General features: G+C 41.3%; 1 protein-coding gene across 2 annotated transcripts in view; it reads left to right on the plus strand.

Moving 5' to 3' along the window:
- The first annotated feature begins 4,072 nt into the window (after window positions 1–4,072).
- The window catches only part of ADAM9 (ADAM metallopeptidase domain 9), a 126,891-nt gene continuing 107,059 nt past the window's right edge, over window positions 4,073–23,904 (plus strand). The window contains exons 1-2 of one of the 2 annotated variants that reach the window (XM_063448416.1): window positions 4,073–4,152; window positions 4,353–4,568. In XM_063448416.1, the coding sequence (XP_063304486.1) occupies window positions 4,466–4,568 (103 nt within the window). In that variant the 5' untranslated portion in view covers window positions 4,073–4,152; window positions 4,353–4,465. Of the gene's footprint in view, window positions 4,198–4,352; window positions 4,569–23,904 lie in introns of both variants that reach the window. The other variant, XM_063448415.1, reaches the window with a different exon arrangement.

A 23,904-nucleotide genomic window follows, 5' to 3' on the forward strand; every position in this document is an offset into this window, starting at 1 on the left:
GTTATTGAGGGACTGGTGTTTTTAGGCCATTAACTACAGTTTATTTGTGCTGTGGGTTTCAGGATTTCTTGTTTGCTTTAGGCATAGAGATCTGTTTAACAAAACAGCAGATTGTGTTGCAAAATTTAGTTAAAATGGCAGGATTGAAAAGGAAAAAAAATATTTGCCTTGACTATTTTAGGCTAATTAAATTTTCAAGATCATGGTTTAAAGAAGTTAAATATATTAATACTATAAAATGTGATTTGTGAACCTAGGTAACAGTTTGGGAGCAAACAATGAAATTATGTAACGTGTGTGTTATGCAAGGGGTAACTGTGTTACACCATTCTGGACTGTGTGGTAACCAAGAGGTTTATTCACTAAACACTGAATTGCTGTGGTTTATTCTTGTTATTATTACTAGCATCTATAAAGCATCAACATATTCGAGCGCACGGTACAAAATGTCCTGATCCTGAGTACTTTATAATCTGTGAAAACAGAACAATTCTAATTGTACAAAATACAAACAAACACAAATTGATACTAAAAGAACAGAGGGCCCTATCCACTAGCTTACAATGTAGAAATTACAATACTTTTATACAAAGTGATTAGCAAGATGACTTGTGAGCTTACAAAATTGAAAACAAAATTGCAAAAACAAATTGGGCAAAAGTGCTGATTTGAGGAAACTCGTTTCTAGACACAGCTTTGCTATTTTAGCCTAAATTTTGTGATTACGTTTTAAATTCACTATTTTATACAATTTAATCAATGTTCCCTTAATCCTTCAGATCACCTCACAGTCACAGACATGCTTAGTCACTTGGAGTTGGGAGGACTGAAGGAAAGCTTAGTGGGAGTGCAAGATTAAAGGACCACTATAGTGCCAGGAAAACAAACTCGTTTTCCTGGCACTATAGTGTTAATAGGTCCCCCCCACCCTTATGGCCCCTATCCCGCCGGGCTCTTAGGGGAGGAAGGGGTTAATCACTTACCTTTCTCCGGAGCCCGGCGCTGGGGATTCTCTCTCTCATCCGCCGAATGCGCATGCGCGGCAAGAGCCGTGCGCGCATTCAATCAGTCCACAGGAAAGTATTTCTCAATGCTTTCCTATGCACGCAAGCGTCTTCTCACTGTGAAAATCACAGTGAGAAGCGCGGAAGCGCCTTGAGCGGCTGTCAGTGAGACAGCCACTAGAGGCTGGATTAACCCTAATGTAAACATAGCAGTTTCTCTGAAACTGCTATGTTTACAGCTGCAGGGTTAACCCTAGATGGACCTGGCACCCAGACCACTTAATTGAGCTGAAGTGGTCTGGGTGCCTATAGTAGTCCTTTAATCATGCTCCTCTGACACTTTTGTTCAGCATTGCTCTGCTAACATTGGTGTACCTACCATGGTTTTAGGGGTTGCAGCTACGATCGGGCCCGTAATTCCAGGGGGCCTGGCCACAGCTGCGACCATGGGCCGCTTTCACTTCAGGGCACTGCTGCACGGGTCCGGGGCCTGTGGTCTCTGGGTGACCGGCGGGAGGGGAGCCCTGTGCTGCTTTCCTCCTGCCGGTCTGTCTGTGTAGCGTGGCCGAGCGGATCGCGGTCTGACAGGAAATGCTTACTAAGAGAGCACTTCCTGTCAGATTGGGTACCGCTCAGCGGCGCTACACAGAGTCAGGGAGGGGAAAGTGGGGCGTGGGGTGAGAGAGGGAATAAGACAAATGAGGTGGTGAGAGAAGGTATGGGAAAAAAGGTTGGGTTAGATAGGAAATGTGGCAAATGGGGGATGAGAGAGGGAAACAGACAAATGGGTGGTGGGTGGGAGAGGGAACAAGACAAATGAGAGGTTTAGAGAGGGAATGCAACTAATGAGGGATGAGAGTGGGAATGAGACAAATGGAAGGGCTGGGTGGGAGGGAATGAGACAAATAGAGGGGCTGGGGGAGAGAGGGAATGAAACAAATAGAAAGGGCTGAGGGGATGGAATGAGGTTAATGAAGGGGCTGTGGAGAAAAGGGAATGAGACAATTGGAGGGGCTGAGGAGGAGAAGGAACGAGACAAATCGAGGCGCTGAGGGGCAGAGAAAAAGGAGATAAATGGAGGAGCTGGGGGGGGGGGGAGAGAATGAGATACATGGAGTGGCATAGGGGAGAAGGGAAAGCATCACATGGGGGGTTGGTGGGGGCAATTTTTGCACCGGGCCTGGTGATTTCTAGTTACTCATCTGTCTGCTAATGCATGTTAAATATTTAACAATTGGCATCACAATCCAGTTCTTTATATGCACACCCAGGGCACACAGTGCTTTCGAGGAGAAAGAACAGAAACATGTTTTTCTGTTTCTACTCCTCTACATAGTACATGTTCAAGGACATAAAACAGAACATATAACAATGATTGACACAGATCCAGGATGGAGGCATTTATTTGCAGGATAGAAGTAATTACAGTGTTGTGTATTTCTACATGTAATTTTATTTTTCATACTTCACAAATACATATTTGTTAAATGTAAGGGATAAATAAACAGTCTTTACCTAGAGCATGAGCCTTAAAAGAACATGTCAGGCACCATAACAACTTCATCTAAATGAGTGGTTCCCAACCCAGTCCTCAAGTACAACATACCAGTCCAGGATCTAGGGATTATCCAGTTGTGTCTAAAGTGTTTTTAGAAAAAGAAACACAACAGGATAATCCCTAAATCCTTGGCTGGTAGGGGGTACTTGAGGACTGGGTTGGGAACCCCTAAACTAAATAAACTTGCCTCCGGGCACTCTCTTACCTCTAGGGGTTAAAGTGACTCCCCATTCACAAAACTGTCTTGTAACGAAACTTACCTTTTTCACTTAGGGCCTCCTGGCACCATAAAAAAAAGTACGCAGTGCATGCATAGTTACTGTTGTCCATGGCCATTCAGCAATATGGTGATATTGATCTTGATTTCCGGTCATGACTACATAGATTGATCTAAGTGTGGGTGGTAGCTAACACTAATTGGTACATGATTTTGAGTATTTATAGATATGAAAAAGTCTCTAATGTATAAATAAAAATAAACAGGAATAGTATAGACAACTTCTAAAGGTTCATTTTTATAGAAAAAAAAATCTCAGTTGGCATCCAAACATGGTAATACTAATTCTAACATATTCTACCAAGACACACATCACTCCATAGAATAACCAAGCACTTACAAGACGTCAGCATAACGCAACCAAGTGCACAGTACTATTTTATTCACATAAAAATATGTGATGATTTCAGTCCCATATCTGAGAGTGAAATGACGTTTTGGAGCCAATACCCAATTTAGGAAAAGTAATATAAAATTTTAACAAATCACAATAAAATAAAAAAATCAATAAAAGAATGAAAATATGTTACCATTACTGGATTAATGAATATTATTCATTAAACTCTCACATTTCACCAAATTAAAATCTGAGTTGCAAAATCAAAGGGGATTTTTTTTTTTTTTTTTGCCTTCTTTTGGATCAACAACATAAAGTAATGGTTTTAACCCCTTAAGGACCAAACTTCTGGAATAAAAGGGAATCATGACATGAAGGTTAAAGGTTGAACCTGAAGGATTTGAGTCTTTCTGGAATCTAGAATACTATGTATGACTAGCTAATCTGGGGGAAAAAATATCTCTAATTCTACTGTAGTCGCAGTTTAGCATTATTATTATTTTATTATTTATTTAGCGCCTGCAAATTCCGTACCGCTGTATTGATTTTGCAATTCATTATTAAACTGATGAGAATATCCCTGCATCTATAACATATCATGGTTACTATTATGTTTTTATTGCGAATTATCATGACTTCAAAGTGAATTTCAAATCTTAGGTCACACACTTCACAATGAATCCCCAACTGTACGTTCTACTAACCCAGTTTATTTTAACAGCCATTTAGGGACATCCCTGCAGTTCAGTACGGAAAGCAGTAGATGGCGCTGCCGGTATGAAGAATTTGGAACGTTGAGGCAGAATCAATAGTTTTCCAAGCATTGCGCAATCGCAGTGAGTATCCCGGGGTCAGGCAGGAATCAGCTGAGCAGAGTGCTAGGTTTGCATTTCCATGAGCAAGAGGCGGGACACAGTGATCCCGGGGGGGTTGGAGATCTGATCCCAGAAAGAGGAAGCACTGTCTGCTTATGAGGGTACAGATCCAGGGCAAAAGCAGAGCTCTTTAGTTATTATAAGGGGTTCGATTATTTTAATTTGATTGAGGTAGGCTAGCTGGGAATCTGTTATTGGATTATTGAAAGGGGTTTATTAGTTATTTTAGAAGGATCAGGTGGCCATAGAAGAGAGAGCTGGCTGTATATATATATATATATATTATATATATTTTTTTAAGGATTTGTGGTGAATTCTAACAGTGGGGCTAGGTGGATACATCTTAATAAGAAGGCAGCAAGCTGTAATGGTCCTGTGACTCGATCAGTGGATATTAATTGCTGCTACAGACACATGCAGCCTACACAGATGAGTTTACATCCCATGGCTGGTACCTTTGGACATCTCACCCTGTGTACGGGGACTTTACTGCTTATCATCTGCTCAGTTTCCCAAGGTAGGACCTGCTTTCTGCACATATTTATATTTGGAAACCTTCAGATTTCTGGGGCTCAGTGATATATTGTTGAATATTTAGACTGTGCTGCTTACTGTTTCCCTTGTTAATTGGTGTTCTGCACAGAAACTTGGCATACAAACATTGTGTCATCCAACCTTACTGTGGCTGCTGGTTCTATTTTTATTTATTTTTTGCATTACAGCCTATTATTGTGCATTGATACTTAGATGTCATTCACAGTTTGATTTTTCGTTGTTACAGGCACCCCCACTGTGGTTTCCTAGGCTTTATCCCAAGTAATAATGATAGTCTCCAGACCTGTAGTGAGCATGTGTGTGATGAAGAAATACTCTGGCACAGTGTTACCTGTCTGTCTCAGTGGCACCAGCAGGCCAGACACTAATTATGTTATCTCAATTCCTGAAAATCTTACTAATACACTTGAAATTACTTTCTCTAGTTTTGCTCCTTCACAAAGCTTCAGTGTTTCTTTCCGCAGTTGCTCAATCTTTTACAAACAATGGACTTTTTACTAAACTGATCATTTACAGCAGTATTGCACATTTTAATCTAACACGTTCAAAGTGGAAAAATAGCTGATTTCGATATTTCTTTTTCACAGTTAGACTAATTTTTTCTATAATGCACAGTTCTTTCACTAATTCCCAGCAATTTCCTGTTTCCGTGAATTAATCCCCAAATCTCCAAAGCAGCACAGTGAGGCATAATTCCATATATGAAACGCAAGAGACCTCTATCCCTCTTCTTTCTAAAATGTCCCCTACGGGAATTCTTGGATGTTTCTGTGTTTGAAAAATATCTTCTTTGTCTGTTCAATCCTAGCTTCATAGTTATGTACTGCAGAAGTGAATTTTTCTAGAAATTGCCTTGTGTGTTTTGATTCCAATTTATTTTTGTATTCGTGCTTCTAATGAACTCAAAAATGAGGTATCTGTGCTTCACTTTATGTCTAACTGACGTGCTTACCCTTGTATTGCAAAGACAAAAATATGTCAATTGCTTTTCTTGTGACATTTTTATTGACATTTTCAATACAACAAGAAGTGCAGCAAAGAAAAGGAGACAGAGTTACGGATGTGTGCGTGAATTGAGAGACGCCAAAAAAAAAACAGTGAAACTAGGGTCAAAAGCCAGTCCCGATAGTGAAAAGACAAGTCTTTGTTTTGCCATCCTTTTTTGTTGTTATTAGAAATTCTATTTTAGTATTAAGGCATATTTGAATGAGAACATGGTCTTTTGAGCTCTTTCCATAATGACATGATACTGAAATTTGGAATCAATGAATACCATAAACTGTCAGGAAATCAATTGATTTGCACACGAGTATGACTGTACTGAGTATATAGTCAATCAGCAGCTTTCATAGGCATGTGAGTCAACACATCCTGTGACAGTATACCAGTGACATTCAAACCTTTGGGTCTAATATCTATCTGTCTTCATGTCTGTCTCAGAACTTGCATCGCTTGTAAATGAGAAGCATGTTGTAGTGGATGTCTCTTGGGTATGAAGAAAGGGTAATGGCCTGTATGCGTAGTGGGCCCATCATCTCTAGTGCCCTGTGTACGTTTCTAATAGATAATTCCAACTGCAGTGCTTTAGATTGCCTTTAAAGTGTACTTGTTATTTCAAACATGACTTGGTGTCACTTTGAACAGAATAAAATGTCATCTCTGCAACCCTCTTGGACTTTACTTCTATGCCAGCAGTATAGCAGTAAAAACTTGGTGTTCCAGATCACTTTGGAACTCACACAATCATTGATTGAAGAGGGCTCATCAACAGTGTTCCACAAGTAAAGTAAAGTTGAGGTTTCCATGTGGTTTAGTTTTAGTGTGTGTAGGACACTTCCTGGTGACAGGAATGTTTTCGTCAAGATAAGAATTAAAGGTTAATTTAGCTACCCCACATATTTTTCTTTATTAATTCATTATTTCTTTTATTTTGGTGTTGATAAGTTCACTTTTAAGAACATAGAAACATAGGTTCCGAAAAACCCACATATGAATGTCTAACAAGCCCCGTCAATAGCTTGGCACTATAAAACAGTTTCAAATATAGTAGGATACAATATTACAAAGTGTTGTCTAGGCTAGAGCATTTATTACCACGGTCACTTGAATAGTCAATAACATCCGACCAATTGTTATGTATCAACAAACAAAACATTGAGTTTTTGTATTGACTAGATAAGACTTAAGATAAAAGCAAAGTGGAAAAAATAGAGAAGTTAGAAAAAGAAAGGATAGAGAAAGGCACAGGAGCCAGCGAGAAGGTATGGAGTATACAGATTCAGGAAATATTGTTGTTGTCGTGAGTAGTGTTCAAGAGCACCTATTAGTTGCCACAGTTTTTTGGCAAAGTTTGTGGGACCTCTAATGGTAGCAAAGTGATTGCAAAGTATCCAACATGGAAAATATTATACCTTTTTTATTTTTATATTTTATGAGAAATGTAAAGGAGTCGTACATAACAACTGAGATGCTGTCACTCCTGACCTAAGTTACATTCACAAGTACCCAAGTGCTAGTGTATTTTGGATTTTTTAATGGTAGTTAGCGAGTCTCTAGTTTGATATGCCATATGCAGAACTGGGTTTTGTTTGTTGACACATGGCTTATATATGAGCTACCTGTTGATATAAGTCCTACATTTTTTAAGTTTATTTTTTATTCTTTACTTTTATTTTGGTGTTGCTATGATGATAATTCAAGAAATAATACTGGTAGCTTGGCTTTATTACCTACGGTATAAAGGAAAACAATGCTCAACCAAGCTACTAACTTACTGGGAGAACTGGACATGTCAAGTGCAGCATAATTTCAGTTTCCTGGAGAGAAATGTGCTTATTGGAAGTAATACTTGATGGATGGGGTTTCGATTTATTTATTTATTTTACATATAAACAGTAAGGCAGATCAGTCATGGGGTGATCGTGTACTGGTGATTTGATTTATTTGTGATTGATATGTTTAACAGAATGAGTTGTAGGCATGATCTTACAAGGACTGTGCCTGTGCTCACTTACTGTGTATGATCCATCAAAAATAATATGACTGATAATACAGTTTAATAATATTACACAGGCTTAAGAAACAGAGAGACATAAAAAAAATATAGATTTTTCAAAATTTTATGATGGTCCAATATGAATTTGGGGTGCTTCCTCACATACAGCTGTTTTTATGACGGATTTTGAGACTGCATGAAATTATTTGTGCTAAATTACCACATGAAACCTATTTTGCTACTGATAAATATTTTCTTGTAATCTGGAGCCTAAAAGACCTTCAGAATCATTGGGTAAACCCAAATCTTATTGATTGAATAACTGGGGGTCTTCACTTCCTACATCACACTAAAAGTCATCATCATCCGCACCTGAACCTGCATTACTAGGTGAATCTTCCAATGTTTCTGTTGGTAGTTGAACTAGAATTTCTTGTCCGTGAGGAACAGTTTGAATAGCTGATGGTAGATTTGGATAGACAATGGCTCTCTTATTTTTCAAGTTATTTAATATCTCAATAGCAAAAATAGCAGTCATCATCATGATTTTTTTTGGAAACCTTCATATCATTGGCACTCCAAATCTGAAAGCTTTATTTGTCTTTTGAACACTTTTTAAGGTCCACTAGGTAAATAAAATAAACATTATGGGGATCCCATGGTGTGTCTTGTAATCATAGTTTTACTCCAAAGAAAGCATGGTACACATTTCTAACAAAAGGCGTTACTTTGATGTTTGTTGATCATCTATTCTCCGCAAATGTTATCTGGACTGTTGACAAATCCAAGGCTAGCTATGTTTCACAACTGACGAGAGAGTGCAGAACATTCAGAATCTTAAAAAGAGAAAGGTGTGAATGTATTCTAATAGACTTTTAAAATACTTTAACTTGCTGATATGAAACACAAAAATCTGTTCAAAATAATAAAACATTGAAATTGTGCAAAACACTGTAGGTAGCATTATCTACATTAAAACCAGTTTGCAGGGGGTGGAATCTAGCGGCAGAGCTGAATGGTCACACTCCAATAGAGCTCCTTGTACACACAGCAAAATACCCCTTTTTTGAGCACCGAACCTAGTTTGGAGAAGTGGGTGACAGTGGCAACAGGCAACGGAGACACAATTGGTCAAGAGATCAAAAAGCCAAAGCCAGATAAGCCCCACATGGGCCTCAATATCGGAGACCTCCAGCGGCAGGCATAGGGCTCGACCAGGCTCAAAATGGCCCACTACCCGGAGACTTACTCTGAGCTCTCTGACAACTTCTCACCAGGGGAGGAGAAGGATGTGATCTTACCTCCCAGACCGGCACCAGCGCCAGCACCGCCAGACCCGGATTCATTGCCCACAATGACAGCTGTCCTGAAGGCACTCCTTGCCGACCTGCAAACAAACATCTTAACAGATGTGGAGACGCTAAGGGCTGACCTCAAAGGCCTCACAGGCAGAATGGAGACAGTTGAGATTACCTCTGCAAAACACAGCCGAAGTATGGCCTCTATACAGTGGGAACTACTCAAACTCGGACAGCTCCACTTGGCGCAGGATCGGCTATGGAGGACATGCAGTGCAGACCTAATATCAAGATTGGAGGCATATCTGAAGAAGTGACAGCAGCAGAGTTACCTCACTACCTCACCTCCTAGAGGCCTTGTTACCTCCACTCCAGGCCAAAGCAGTGGGGCTAGACCGCTGCTTTCTCATCCCAAAAGCAAAGAAAGCTCTAGAGACCACTCCAAGGGATATGGTGATCCAATTTCGGAACATCGGAGGTAAAACGGCGGTTCCAGCAGCAGTCAAAGCACAAACACCATACAACTTTGAAGGTCAGGCACTTACTTTCTACCACAATCTTTCTGGAAGCACGCTGGCGTGAAGACGATCCATGAGACTGGTCACGGCCCTCATCAAACATTGCAATATGCAATACAGATGGCTCCTAAACCGTATGTTAACGGTTCTTTAAGGGGGCTGTCAGCACGCAGTGCACGACCTACAGGAAGCAACCACCCTTCTCACAACTCTGGGGCTCCCGCAGGACTCTCTCACAATGGAGGTGCCCCAACCGTCCTCATAAACGACCCACCATTGGAACCCCGCTAGAGCGACCAACTTCGTCCTACGACAGCCCTCGCAGGGCTTATTTGCAGTGGTCACCACTTGAAGCCCTCCACAGGACTTGGCTCTGCTATACTTGGTTTTGTTGTACTTTTACTATCTTAGATTTTATTTTGTATTGTTCCTATCTACTTGTGTATGCACACAGGCCTCACATCACTCCTTTCTATGAATCCGTCATTAGACCACACAGATATTTAACCCCCCTCCCCACCTGTAATATAATTAAACACATGGTATGGCAACCACCTCAATATGCAGGCGTTAAACTTTCAATAGCAGCATTACATCCTAGTTTAAGCCCCTTCCGTATTTTGATTTTTGCTATGGTTAGCATTGGCCAACACATAGGATAGTTGACCCATGAGGCGGAATAGGATGTATGAAGTACACTCTACAATTCGACCCCACGTGTAACTTTCATCTTTATCCCACTTAAAGCACTTTGCATGCCTTATTGAATTGCGGTTTTAGACACATTTAGTTACACATAATATAAGCACCAGTGGAGCCTAAATACCTGAAATCTATGTACCTTATTTTGAAATCTGCATGTAGAGCATATGTCTATGCCATTTTGTGAGAGACGGAAGAGTATGTGACAGGCATAGTAAACTGTGATCCGCAGCTACTCTATCGAGGTTTTCTAACATGCTCTACTCTTACCCTCTGTGCCTCTCACTGGGGTACTGTTTTACTCAACCTACATTTACTTACAGGTATACGCTTCACCTAACGATACCTACGTGTCTTTTAACTCATGTCTATGGAATTGCAACATTAATACTACCTAACGCCACTCCATCTTGTTCTAAAATTGTGCACTGTAGCTCCTTGCCATGCCTATGTAACATTATGTATGATATATGTATATACGGTAAATAAAACCAGTTTGCAGTAAGTTTTTTTCATTGCAGACCTGTATTATTGTGAGGAACATCGTTATAAGACAATTGAAGCTTGCATTGTACCCATTGTCCAGATGATGTTGGACGTTGCCACAGACCTTGACCAATGCTGCCTGCGATTCTGAGTGTACACTTCTGAAGAATGGAACTGTATGACTAATACATTGTAGCACGAGGCAAAGCTTGCCAAGAAATATTTGCTTAGAACATATTAAGCAATCAATCATTGTTCATATATATTTGTTTTATTCATACTGTTAGCATTGTGATTCGTTTGTTCATCATAATTAACCCCTTTTTTTACTGATGCTATTACTAGTTTGTCTGTTAATGACTATAGCAATTTTTGCAATTGTTATCTTTGTTCCACCATCATTTTGTCTCCTGTCTGTCAAAAAATTAGAACAGAGTAGATCTTGAATTTCTACTTTTATGTTCTCCATTTAGAAAGCCCCAAATCAGTTATACACTGTGCAGCACGTTAGTGGAGTGCTGTGGGAAGGTTCCATATTTTTATGGCCTCTCTATGTTGTCCAAAGCTCACTTCATATTTGTCTTCATTGAGGGTTCAGCTCTACTACGCCACTTGGGGAAAACCCAGAGGGCCAGAATAACTGGTATTTTAACTTGTGTTGAGCAATGTTTCATTTAGCATTAATCTCTCCAGATAAGTGTATTTATTTAGAAATTGTTGGAAGAATACATTGACATTCTCTCGCTTTCTTTTTGTAGTTTATTGAAACATTTTGTAGTAAAGGTACAGAAAGTAAAATGGGGAAAATGGAGTACAAAAAAAGTGCCTCAACAGGCAGCAGTTTACAAAGCGTTAGTGTTGAAAGAAAAATGTAAGACAACCTGATATCGAAAGAACATGCCAAGAATCCCTCAGTGATGGCGTGAACGGTTAAAGGACCACTATAGTGCCAGGAAAACATACTCGTTTTCCTGGCACTATAGTGCCCTGCGGGTGCCCCCACTCTCAGGGTCCCCCTCCCACCGGGCTGTAGTGGGTGGGAGGGGTTAAACTTACCTCTTTCTCCAGCGCTGGGCGGGGGACTCTCCTCCTCCTCGGCTGAATGAGCATGCGCGGCAGGAGGCGTGCGCATTCAGCCAGTCCATAGGAAAGCATTCTCAAGTGGAAGCGCCTCTTGCGGCTGTCAATGAGACAGCCACTAGAGGCTGGATTAACCCTATTATAAATATAGCAGTTTCTCTGAAACTGCTATGTTTATCGAAAAAAGGGTTAAACCTAGCTGGACCTGGCACCCAGACCACTTCATTAAGCTGAAGTTGTCTGGGTGCCTATAGTGGTCCTTTAACCCCTTAAGGACCAAACTTCTGGAATAAAAGGGAATCATGACATGTCACACATGTCATGTGTCCTTAAGGGGTTAAGTAACTGAATTATCAGTAAATGTCCGGCAATAAAGCAAGGTTGTATGAAACTACTGGTCTCATATGTGAAGCAGTCAGGACCATAACATTATCTATCTGTGAGGCGTCCCAAGAATGAATGGGTTAAAGACGATCTCCAAGGGGACCACATTTTGTCAAAAAGTTCATGTTGTTTGAGCATACATTTTGTCATTCTTTTGTAAGTATACTTGAGATTAATTATGTCCAACAATTCTAGCTTTGTTGGGCACTTAGTGTTTTTCCAGTTAAGAACGTTAAGATATCTAACAGCTAAAAGCATGTGGATCACTAAGCCGTTTCGACAATTTCTCTAGTTTTCAGGTATGTCACACTTCAGCAATATATTGTTATTCAACATTCACAAAACAATTACAGTTCATGCTTCAACACAACTTTACTGCATTATATAGTTTTTGGTCTAAATAACTATCTGTTTTGCAGTATTCTGAATCTTTAACATCTATTCTGTCCCAAATCTCCTCTCTCTTCCACAAACCCATCTTTTCTGCCAATCATATGTAGAAAGCCAATAGATGAACTAAGCAGAACTAAGACTATGCACAGGAAGTTTTGCAATGTGCTAGTCAGTTTCGCCTCCCTACACATTGTGCAGAGAGAAACATTTTGTTTGGAATTGACAGATTTACATACGAGAGAGAAAAAGGTTACCTATTCTGTGTAGGCTAGATATGGTCACTTTTCTAATCTCCACAAAAATAATTAAACAACAAGTACCAGAGCTGCTCTTTAAAGCTTGCTGTATTGAGTTAAACATGTCTGACAAATCAGAGTCGGTAACCAAAATGTGAATCTCCTAACTGGACAAACTACTTCCAGAGCTTAGTGCTGGTGATGTAAAGTGTGGTTAAAGGATCACTATAGTGTCAGGAAAACAAAGCGGTTTTCCTGACACTATAGTGCCCTGAGGGTGCCCCCACCCTCAGGGTCCCCCTCCCGTGGTGCTGAAGGGGTTAAAACCAGTTCAGCCACTTACCTTAATCCAACACCAGGCTCCCTCGGCGCTGGTGACTTCTCCTCCCACTCTGACATCAGCTCCCCCGTCCGATGTCACTGGAGCCAAATACGCATGCGCGGCAAGTGCCATGCGCGCATGCAAAGTGTCCATAGGAAAGAATATCTCAGCGCTTTCCTATGGACGCTCTGCCCGATGGAGGCGAATTTCACCTCCAGCGTCGCAGATGCGCCTCTAGGGGCGGTCCGGAAGACAGCCACTAGAGGCTGGATTAACCCCAAATGTAAAAATAGCAGTTTCTTTGAAACTACTATATTTGCATCTGAAGGGCTAAAATCTGAGGGACCTGGCACCCAGACCACTTCATTGAGCTGAAGTGGTCTGGGTGACTATAGTGTCCCTTTAATTTGCACCAATAGCAGGATCATTTGTATGCTGACAAATGAGGGGCAGGGCAGGAGAACCCTCCTGTAGGTGGATCTCCTGCAATCTGTTACAGCGACTACAGCTCATGCATTGTAGTTACTGTGATCTTCCTCTTGCACATGTCTTGTTCCTTTCTTGAAGATTATTAGTCTTATTTACTAAAGTGGTGCATTTCACATTTAAGGTCAAAATAACCAAACTGGAAACATTCTCTACTCTAAGTTACCTATGGTTCCAGTTTTGTCTTTTGGTCTTAAATTTGAAATTCTCGTTTTGTGGATAACCCTGTATATTAACAGAGTGATACGTGGAACGGCAATGTCAACATGATGTGGTTGTACATTGTTACTCTTGCAAACCCCAGATCATGACACTACTGGCAGTAATGGAGAGAAGGTAAATATTTAAAACCGCATCCCCTTAAGGGAACACTCCAAGTACCATAACGATTGCAGCATGCTTTAGTGTTTATGGTGCCAGTAGCGCTCTGTTTTAGAACAGTTTGACTTCTTGCCTGCTGGGTGCCACTCCACACATATTCTACAGCCCAGTGAGAGCCAGAAGCTCCTGCTCGTGTGTATTCATTATCTCTCATGAGCTAAGCTTTATAGTACAAAGCTTAGTGTATGGATCGAGAACGTCAGCTGATCGCTCCCAGCCAATCAGCTAAGCCATGGATCATCGGGCTTAGCTCAATGAAGGAGTCTGTATGTCTGTCACAAAGCTGGATGTGGGGGCAGGGAGTGGACCCCAATTAATAAGTCAAACGGATTGACTGGGGGGGGTTCCATGGTGCTCCTGTCACCAAAACCACTACAGTGTAGTGTAGTTGTTATGATGCTTGGAGTGTCGTTTAAACAAGAAAAAAAAAGGATCACTGTGATAACTGCTATATCTAATGTATAAGGGGATGTTATGACTTTGATTGAAGCTTGTTTTATGACACAAAAATAGGTGCCTTGAACTGTATATTTTAATTTGCATGGTCCTGGCACAGTGATGGCTGAGTAATTGCCATAGAATCTGTGCTTTTTTTTCCCCACATTCCTGTGATCAGAAAAATGTTTTGCTTTATACTATCTTTGTCACGATTCTGGGAACCAAACACGCCAACACACACACAGAAAAGGTGCAGTACCGGACCTTAGCGTGGCCGGGCTACGCACACAAAGAATAGTCAGGAGACAAGCCGAGTAAGGGGAACCAGAAGACAGAATAACGAGAAACAAGCCGAGGTCAAATGGTAGGAGAAAGTCACAAAGTCGGATATACAAGCCAGAGAGTACGTAACCAGAAACACAAGTTCAGTAGCAATACTAGCAAGCAAAGACCACAACAGGGCAGAGAGGAACAGGAAAGGTAAGTATTTAAATCCATAGGTTAATTCTGATTGGATAATTTTCAATCATAATTGACAATCACACGTGGGAGATATCTAGACCTCCCACTGTGATTGAGGCACTGTGCCTTTAACGCCGGGTCAGGTGGCTGACCCCGGCGTTTATTAAAATGGGCGGTCTCCCAGCGTGCAGCGTCATGCATGCTGCCGCTGGGGGATGTAGAGGAAGACGCGGGCGGCATCCGTGGCTGGGAGGATGCCGCCCGCCGAGCGCACGCCAGGAAGGGGACCGCGGACGGCTGGAGGGTGAGTGCCGCGAGCGGACTGCAGCCTCCCTTCGCAGCCGCCCGCGGGATCCTGACAATCCTTATGTCATACAAGAAGTGTATCAAAACTCTGTTTGGTAATGTAGTATTTTTGCCAGATTAACTTTTTATATATATATATATTGAAATTCTCTATTGGTGATATCTTGGTACACATAAGCCATAGCAGACATAAAGCTACCATTTTGCCAAATCTGCGTGCTCTAGCACTTTAAGTCCACAATAGACCAAAGTTTAGCTGATGCCAGGATTCCTTACTCGGTTTGCCTATTGTAGATACATGTGATCCCAGTGTTTATGATTCTGACTGCCAAAATTCCTAAAAACGTATGCTCTAATGAAACAGCCAGCATTAGTATTTAGGAGGGATCCCAGTGCACATAAACATAGAAGATTCATTAAATAGTGGTAACATTGATAATGAGTGAAATGGAGACTTTTAACTCCTTTGCTGTGTGCGTTTATGAATTTAGTTCTTTTTTTTTTTGTTTAAAAAAATAAAAATAAAAAACCTTTTCTTTTTGCGGTATCCACACATATCCTACAAAATAAAAATGTGGAATTATGAATAAAATAAACCCAAAGGAACACTGCATGATATAAAAAAAGAGAATTTTAAAACGCTAATGTACAAATGTTTTTGTTTTGGTCTTATCCTGCTGTTCAGCTGCGAACTGGAAAGGAACTACACATTTTGAAAAGCTACTTAAAGCGACACATTCCGAGTGGGGAAATTTAATGTTTCTGGTGCTTTTTACAGGGTCACCAAACGAACCTTAGCATCTTGACATCATTGCAAAGTTTCTGAGAAAGTACCCTACACCAACTTCAAACTCTGAGAATAGCTTGTAACTGCAGCAGTGTGTAAATAGCAATATCTATATGACCATGCTCTGAGTAATGGGCTTCCATATATATATATATATATATATATTTTTTTTTTTTTAATTTATTTATTTTAAGCATATTTTTTACATGAGGTGCAAAAGGTACAAGCAGTGATTAAACAGATCATTGTTATCCTACAGCATCATGTTATGTTATCTTAATATCAGTGTCTCTCCCTACCTCTTCTTTTCCACGCTAGGAGCTCCAGTTAGCTCTAGTGTGTGTAAAATAGATATATATATATATTAAACAAAAAAGTAGTAATCTGGCACTCTACCTTAATTCGGAATTATGGAATAAACCAAGGTGCTACAGCGTAAAATATAAAAATAGAAAGAAGAGAGCACTCACTGGATTTTCTTAACGATGTTTAGTGATGAAAATAAATGATCAACGTTTCAACCCTGGAGATCTTTATCAAGATCTTTTTTTATATAAACACAGTGGGACCTCGGTTTACAAACGACTCGGTTAACATAATTTTTGGTTTACAAATGAAAATCCATTGAAAATAATGCCCATGTTTACAATTTTTTTTTCGCAATACAAAGCAAATGTCCCCAGGATGCATTGCACCTGGGAGGTTTATAGCATCGCCCCCTGCATGCTGGAACCTGTTTTTCTTTCTACAAAAATGCAGATATTATTTTTTTTTTGACATTCTTTATTTAGGTTTTTTTTTTTTTTGTCAGTAGAAAACAATTTAACCAACATACATACTTCAATGTAATAATGTTTCGCTAATGACCGCATCTGGTGTGCTAACTGGACAACACGTGGGAACTATTGGGAGGCTCCCCTTCTGTTCTAGCGTACCCTACCCCGTATGGCTCTCCCTGGTGGACTACGGGGCTACTGTTGGGGCTTCGCTTGTATTTGGGTCTGTAGGGGTTGATGGTTCCAACCTCAAAATTTCCGTTAAGGGTGCATTTCTCCCGTTCTCCTCCCTCCGTCCCGGGCCCCCGTCCCATGGTCTCGAATTTTGGGCGAAGAGAGTGTGTAGTGTTTCAGGGGATTGGTAGACTGGGAGTATAGCTTGCAGTGCGGTTAGGCCGTGGTTCCTCGGTTCGGGGAGTGGGTCGTGCCCTGTCCTCTAGTGGGAATAAAGGGTGTTGCCTTGTGGAGTGGCCCAACTTTAAGATCCCGGCATTGCCAGTCAGGTGAGTTGATGGTATCGTACTGTTAGGTTGATGCCTTTGCATGTCGATGCGACTATCCGTCGCCGAGCGGCACTCTTGTTCAGGATGGCAGGATTGACAATCCCTAGTTAGTCGGGGTCAGTTATGTCTCATCGTCGTTGTCGTGGGATTGGGTGATGTTGGGATCATGTACTGCCAAGCGTGGTTAGCGTCGCACAAAGGCTGCAGGTGTCACTCGGTTCCCGGTCGGGGGAGAGGGGTCTATGTGCTGGCCAACCCCCTGGGTGATCTATTTGATACTATGGCGGTACCTATGGTCCGTCTGGTTTCAGTGTCCGTCCGGGTCGTGTGGTCCCCCTTTTCCCAGAGGGAGCCAGCCCGTCCTGTGGGGGTGGTTTGTGTAGGGTGTACACCCTTCGGTCCAGTCTTCTAGCAGTTTGCTGCGTGAGCATCCCTCCCTGCCCCGTCTCCCTCCGGTTTGTGGCAGCCTGTGGTGTCTGAGCCGGCCGTGTTGTATGTGTGGCTCTATCAGTCCCTTTCTTGTTCGTGCGTGATTCGTGTGGGGTCAGTCTTAGGGAAGTGGGAGCCCTTGTCGTTTGTTCTTAATCCTTTTGGTTGAGGAAGTCGGTCAGGTCCCTTTGGGCGCTAGTGCGGGGCTAGGGTGGCCATCTGCGGGCTGTCCACTTCTCTTCTGTGTAGGGGAGCTGGTCAGGGGGGAAGGGGTGGGGGGGTGCGCCCCAAGGGGCGCGGGGATGATGGCGGGGGGGGTCCTGCTTCCCAGTGTCCCGCACGCTCTCGTTATCTGTCCTCGGCTCCTCTCCCAGGCCCCTGGTGGGCCCGCACCGGCGAGCCCCGTCCCGGTCGGCCATGTAGATGATCCAGGGGGTCCACAGGCGAGTGCAGCACTCCTGTGTCCCACGTAGTTCAGCCGTGAGGGTCTCCATTGTGTATGTTTCGTCCACTTTGTCTATCCATTGTGCTATCACGGGGATGTCCGTCGATTTCCATCTGGCAGGGATCAGGCTTTTGGCTGCATTGAGGAAATGCCTGATTAGAGATTTCTTGTAGCGTGGTACAGGCATCTGTGTGTGGTTAAGCAGCATAGGTTCCAAGGGAATGTGTTCGTCTAGAATTTCCACGAGTTTGTCGTGGATCTGTTGCCAATAGCCTGTGATCTGAGGGCATGTCCACCAAATGTGCAGGTCCGTTCCCTCGGCGGCTTTGCATCGCCAGCATGTGCCGTCGGGTGCCAACCCCATAGTGCGTAGTTTGGACGGGGTCCTGTACCAGCTGGTCAAGATTTTGTAATTAAGTTCTTGCATTTTGGTACTGAGTATCCCTTGGTGCGCAAGTATGTGTATTTTCTCCCATTGCTGGTTCGTTAGGGTAACCCCCGTGGCCTGTTCCCACTTGGAGTGGAAGTCCGCCGGTGCCCCTTGGTCGGACGCTAAGAGCATTGCATAGAGTATCGAAATCCCTTGGGTCAAATGTTCTCCGCTAGAGCAGAATGTCTCGAATTGCGTGGGGTCTCTGTGCAGAAGTTGTCTCCCTTGGAGGGTGGCGTAGTAATGTTTTACTTGGTGGTATCGGAACTGAAGGAGACCCGTAGGCCTGGTTTGTGTTAGCATAGTTGCGTATGTTTTCAGTCCCGTACTTGTACACCACGCCCGAAGGTGTTGGACTTCCCTCACTCCAAAACCCTCGATGTCCCGCTGTCGCAGTCCGCCGGCCAGATCGGGGTTGTGTATTACCGGTGTCATGGGCGCAGGGTTAGTCGTGAGCTGCAGCTTGTATCGGATCATCGACCATATTCTTAGAGTTGCCCCAATAAAGGGGTGATTCCTGAGTTCTTGGTCTCGCATTGGGGCCCGCGTCCACGTCACCATCGGGATACGTCCCCCAGCAAATGCCGATTCCAGATGTACCCACTGCTTTTCTGTGTCCTGCACATGCCAATCGATGACACGTAGAAGATGGGAGGCTTGGTAGTATCCCTGTATAGATGGCAATCCTGTGTCTCCGCGGTGCTTCGGAAGGGTGAGCTGTGTCCTCTTCACTCTCGGGGGGCCCGACAACCACACAAATTTCAATATCGCTGAGCCTAGGGATCTGATGAAGGCTTGTGGAATAACTATCGGGATGGTTTGGAACAGATACAACAAGCGTGGTAACAGGTTCATCTTCACCGCATTTATCCGTCCGAACCATGACACACAGAGTTTCCCCCATCGTATCAGGTCCGTGTGAAGTGTGCGGAAGATGGGGAGGAAGTTCTCCTAGATATTATTAATGCATGTAATTAATAAAATTTGAACAAATATGTCACTGCTTGTGGGCAACCCTGGTACTGTTGGCATGCACTATCTAGAAGTAAATACTGAGCTTCACTAGTAAACCTGATCACCAACCATGGTCATCTTCCTCTACTAAGCTTTGGCTTATATCCAGCCACATGCTTAAAGGAAAACTCCCAAGCACTATAGTGTAGTTTGACATCTTACCTTTGGTCCTCTGGTCGCTGCTCTCAGCAAGAGCTAAGTCTAGTGGTGCACAAAACAAAGAACCATATTGTTTCTGCCCGATATTTTATTTAATTAAACCCATAGTGTGGAATACACAAAGAGGGACTATTACTTGTATTACTTTAAAGTCTTTCCTTGACCTAGCTTGACATGAATGAGGTTGCAGTTGCTGTGACTCATTATACTGTCCTGTTACCCTTTCCTGTATACCGGATATATCTATATACTCCCTGTAGTTAATTAAACAGAGTTTTATGTAAACACTATTCCCAAGAAACCATACCAGATCTTCCCATGGTAAAGAATGTTGTCATGTTTTGGAAGAAAAAAATCTATTATCAACATGTTTTAATAGTAATATTCACATTTAAATGTGCATATATGTATCCCAGTTTGTTAAAGTGTATTGCACATTTTATTGATCTTGAACCAAACCTTTTCAGTGTGTTTATTCACTGTGAAAACTGTAAGTTTAGGTCAAAATAGTAGGAGTGGGGGATAAAAAAAATAGATAAATATGTGTTGGAGATAAATGGATATATTATTCAAACACTGCCGTTTAGCCATATCCATGCCAAAGCTGCCAGCTATGGCAAGTCTGTTGTTGTTTAAAGATGGTAGGGGTGGTCGGGAGTAGCTTGTGGGAGTCTGTGAGGAATTGGCTTCACAGACAGACTGCTCATGCATTGTGTATGGGCTGACTTGTCTCGAAGTATAATGGAAGCACAGTAAAATATGCCCTTGCGGTGCACATCTCAGTCTTCCCAACATTGGATGACCGGGCAAGACTGTTGAGTGATCAGAAAGACTGAGGGGAAATCAGTTGTCACACACGCCACAGTGTGAATTTGTTGGTTAATTTAACTCTGTAGTGATCTATCTAGCAATGTGTGAGATATAATGGGCATCATTTAAAGCAATTCATGAACCCAGATGTCAGAGGAAATGCATTGGGATTTCACTTGTGTGTGTGTGTGTGTGTGTGTGTATATAATATAGATTTACATTTTCTTCCTGGATGTGTATTTATTGTCTATTCAGTACATATTTTTGCAGGGGAGCACATTATTAGATAACAGTGAAAGCTGTTGCTGTAAATAACCAAGTTGTGGTGAATATGAGTTAAACGTGCTATCACACATGCTCTGCTGATTTATAACACTTTCAGAACTAAATATAGTATTTGGAGCACCATCCTTTTTGTAGGTGTACACATGCTCAAACCCTGGCCAACAAATGATTCTTTTATTAAATGTTTAGTCTTCAAATTCTTAATGTCATTATAGGTACACCTAAACCGGCATCTTAAAAAAAAAAAAAAAAAAATTGCAAAAGAGGATCTTTCATTCTTTTTTTTTTTTTTATTCCATCTGTCTGGTCTAACTTATTTGGATAGTGTGGGCATGTGTCAACACTTTAATAGTAACATTTTATTTTTAATGACTGTGGTTGGCAAGTGAAAGGAAAGTAGGATAATACGATGATAATATTTGGTTCTAGGTCAGTCTGACTTGAAAGTCCAGCCTCAGTCAAAATTGTCTGCTTAAGAGACAGCCCCCATCTTTATCTAATGCCTGCGCTTACAGATAATAATTTATATAAACTTGCCTAGCTCAAAATAAAATTGTCTTTCGTGTAGTATTCCCAGACAGCTTTTGTGGTTTTCATAATAAGGAAAAAAAAATTGGTTTCCTGCCCAGATAAAATAAATATGTATTCCTTTTTTTTTTTTCTTTCTATGACATAGTAGTTATAAACACTCCAGAAAGATGTGCTGTGCATCTCTTTATATGGCAAGAACTGAGCCACTACTTCCTGAAGGACCAGGAGGAATGGCTGACATGACTGGATACCTGATCTAGGCCAAAGTTAACAGCTGTATATCTGCTAACTCTCTCAGATAATTAATGGAATTACAGATCGAATCCACAGTCCCAAACAACATTATATAGGAGTCTGCTAGAAAAAAAAATAGATATTTTGAACGAAAATAGAATTTCTGCTGTCTGTACTATTAGTGACAATTCTAATAGCATAGAGCTCTGAATTATTTAATGCACAAGACGTGTTGAATAACAGTCAGAAAAGTATTACCTTTGTGATTAACATGGGGTGACTGTATTAATACTGCACACTGTAATTTGATGTATGAACATCGATGTCCTTACCTACTAGCATTCCTCCCAGCCCCAACATTTCAAGTTACATTACATAGACGGACACTTTAGTTGTACGGGGAAAGTTTAGGTGCTTTACTACAATTTATGCAACTAAAATGTAATTTCAAACAAGAACAATGTATCTAATTTACACAGACTATTTTCTAAACATACATATTGTAGTTTAACCCCTTAAGGACCAAACTTCTGGGGGGAAAAAAGGGAATCATGACATGTCACACATGTCATGTGTCCTTAAGGGGTTAAAGACACATTACTGTGAGTATTATTGCTGTTCAGCTTTGTTATACACCCAGACACACAAACAATATGGAGCTCCTAGAAAAGAGGGACATTAGGAGAGAAGTGCAGGCAGGTTTGAGCCCAAAATAGGGACAGATGGAAGGTATGTTCTAGCCAGACTGAAGTCATACTCCACCACAAATAAGTGCAAACGTAAGGGAGCCTTGCTCTTAAAGGGACATTATAGGCACTCAGATCACTTCAACTCATCGAAGTGGTCTGGGTGCACTGTCCCAGATCCCTAACCCTGCATAGGTAATTATTGCAGTTTTTAATAAACTGCAATAATTACGTTTGAGGGTTAACTCCAACTTCCCCTTATACCCCTGGAGATAGATGCCAATATTAGAAGCTCTGCCTTCTGCAGTTTAACTATAGCTAGCACAATCTCAGCAAGTGGAACTACACATGTACTGTGCATAAAGACAGACTGCAGACCTGTTTCACCATCTGCTTCTCTCTTAATTGCCATTTTTGGATGCCCTCAAAAGGGGAAAGATTTTAGGGATATGCCTTGCATACTATCTTTGACCACATCATATGAAATTTAATTTTGTTTCGGTTTCAGAAGAGATCCCCAAAGGAGATTGGTCTTCATGATGAAACATATTAGCTGTCAAATGTAGCAAATAATCACCTGTCTAACCTGCTTAGTGTGTGTGTGTATATGTGTATATATATGTATGTATGTGTGTATATACACCTATACAGGTTTTGAGATATAGATATTATAATCAGATTGTTGTAGGTAGGGATTGAACATTCTTTGAGCAGCTGCATTGATAAAACAGGGTGAGGTTGGATGAACTGAATATGTTCGGAGTAGAATTTGTTTCCATAAACAGAGACAATGGGGTTTTTATTATCCTGACCTTGACTGTCAACAGAGGATCTAACAAAATGAAATATGAGTGCGATGGAGTCTTGTGTCTGTGATAAAGCGTTTTTTGTTATTATCGTCTCTGTTTTAAAATCCGATAATTCTGGAATTTGTAAGGAAGTCCTTTTACAAGAAACGTAGTATGTATATTTAATGCATTATAAAAATACATTTGCAATATTTGTATGTATTTATAATCTAGTTTATAAGAATGGAGAGCTCTGTTTACCGCCCTATGGCTTCCTTCACATGAACCCAATTGTTGACCACCGTACCAAATATATGTAAACTTAGTGCTAAACCAAAGAAAATTAGGCCTTTCTTAAACTGAAAAAATGGGTTGTTTGTATAATTTGTCACACAAACTATCTTTGCATATACAGTGCCTTGCAAAAGTATTTACACCCCTTGGACATTTACATATTTGGTAGTGTTGCACCCTGAGATTTAAATGGATTTTTATTGGTATTTTTGGTATATTTGTTTTACACAACATATCTAACAATGTAAAGATGGAAAATATTTTTATTGTGACCCAGAAGTTAAAAAGACAATTGTTTATGACTTAAAGGGACACTCCAGACCACTTTAGCGTTCTGTGTGAAGAGTATGTCCTAATATATTTATTTTACAAAATGTGCAGATATGTTTATAAATAAACCTTGTTAGACCCTCTCCTCACCAAAACAAAAGTTCCCCAATAAGACAACCGATCCTATTATCTCCTGTTTTTTTTTTAGCTAAGGGGGGCTAAACTCAAGAGGCAGCTATTGCCCAGAGCACCTGCTTTGCATTGGGAAGTCAGCCACAGAAAGCCTGGCCTGATTTAGAAGGGAATGAACTCTCCAAGGCTGCAAGACAATAGATCTGCAGCTTTTGCTAGTTTTTTTTTTTTTTTTAGA

Source organism: Pelobates fuscus, chromosome 3 (assembly GCF_036172605.1).
Source record: "Pelobates fuscus isolate aPelFus1 chromosome 3, aPelFus1.pri, whole genome shotgun sequence".
NCBI classification, from domain to species: Eukaryota; Metazoa; Chordata; class Amphibia; order Anura; family Pelobatidae; genus Pelobates; species Pelobates fuscus.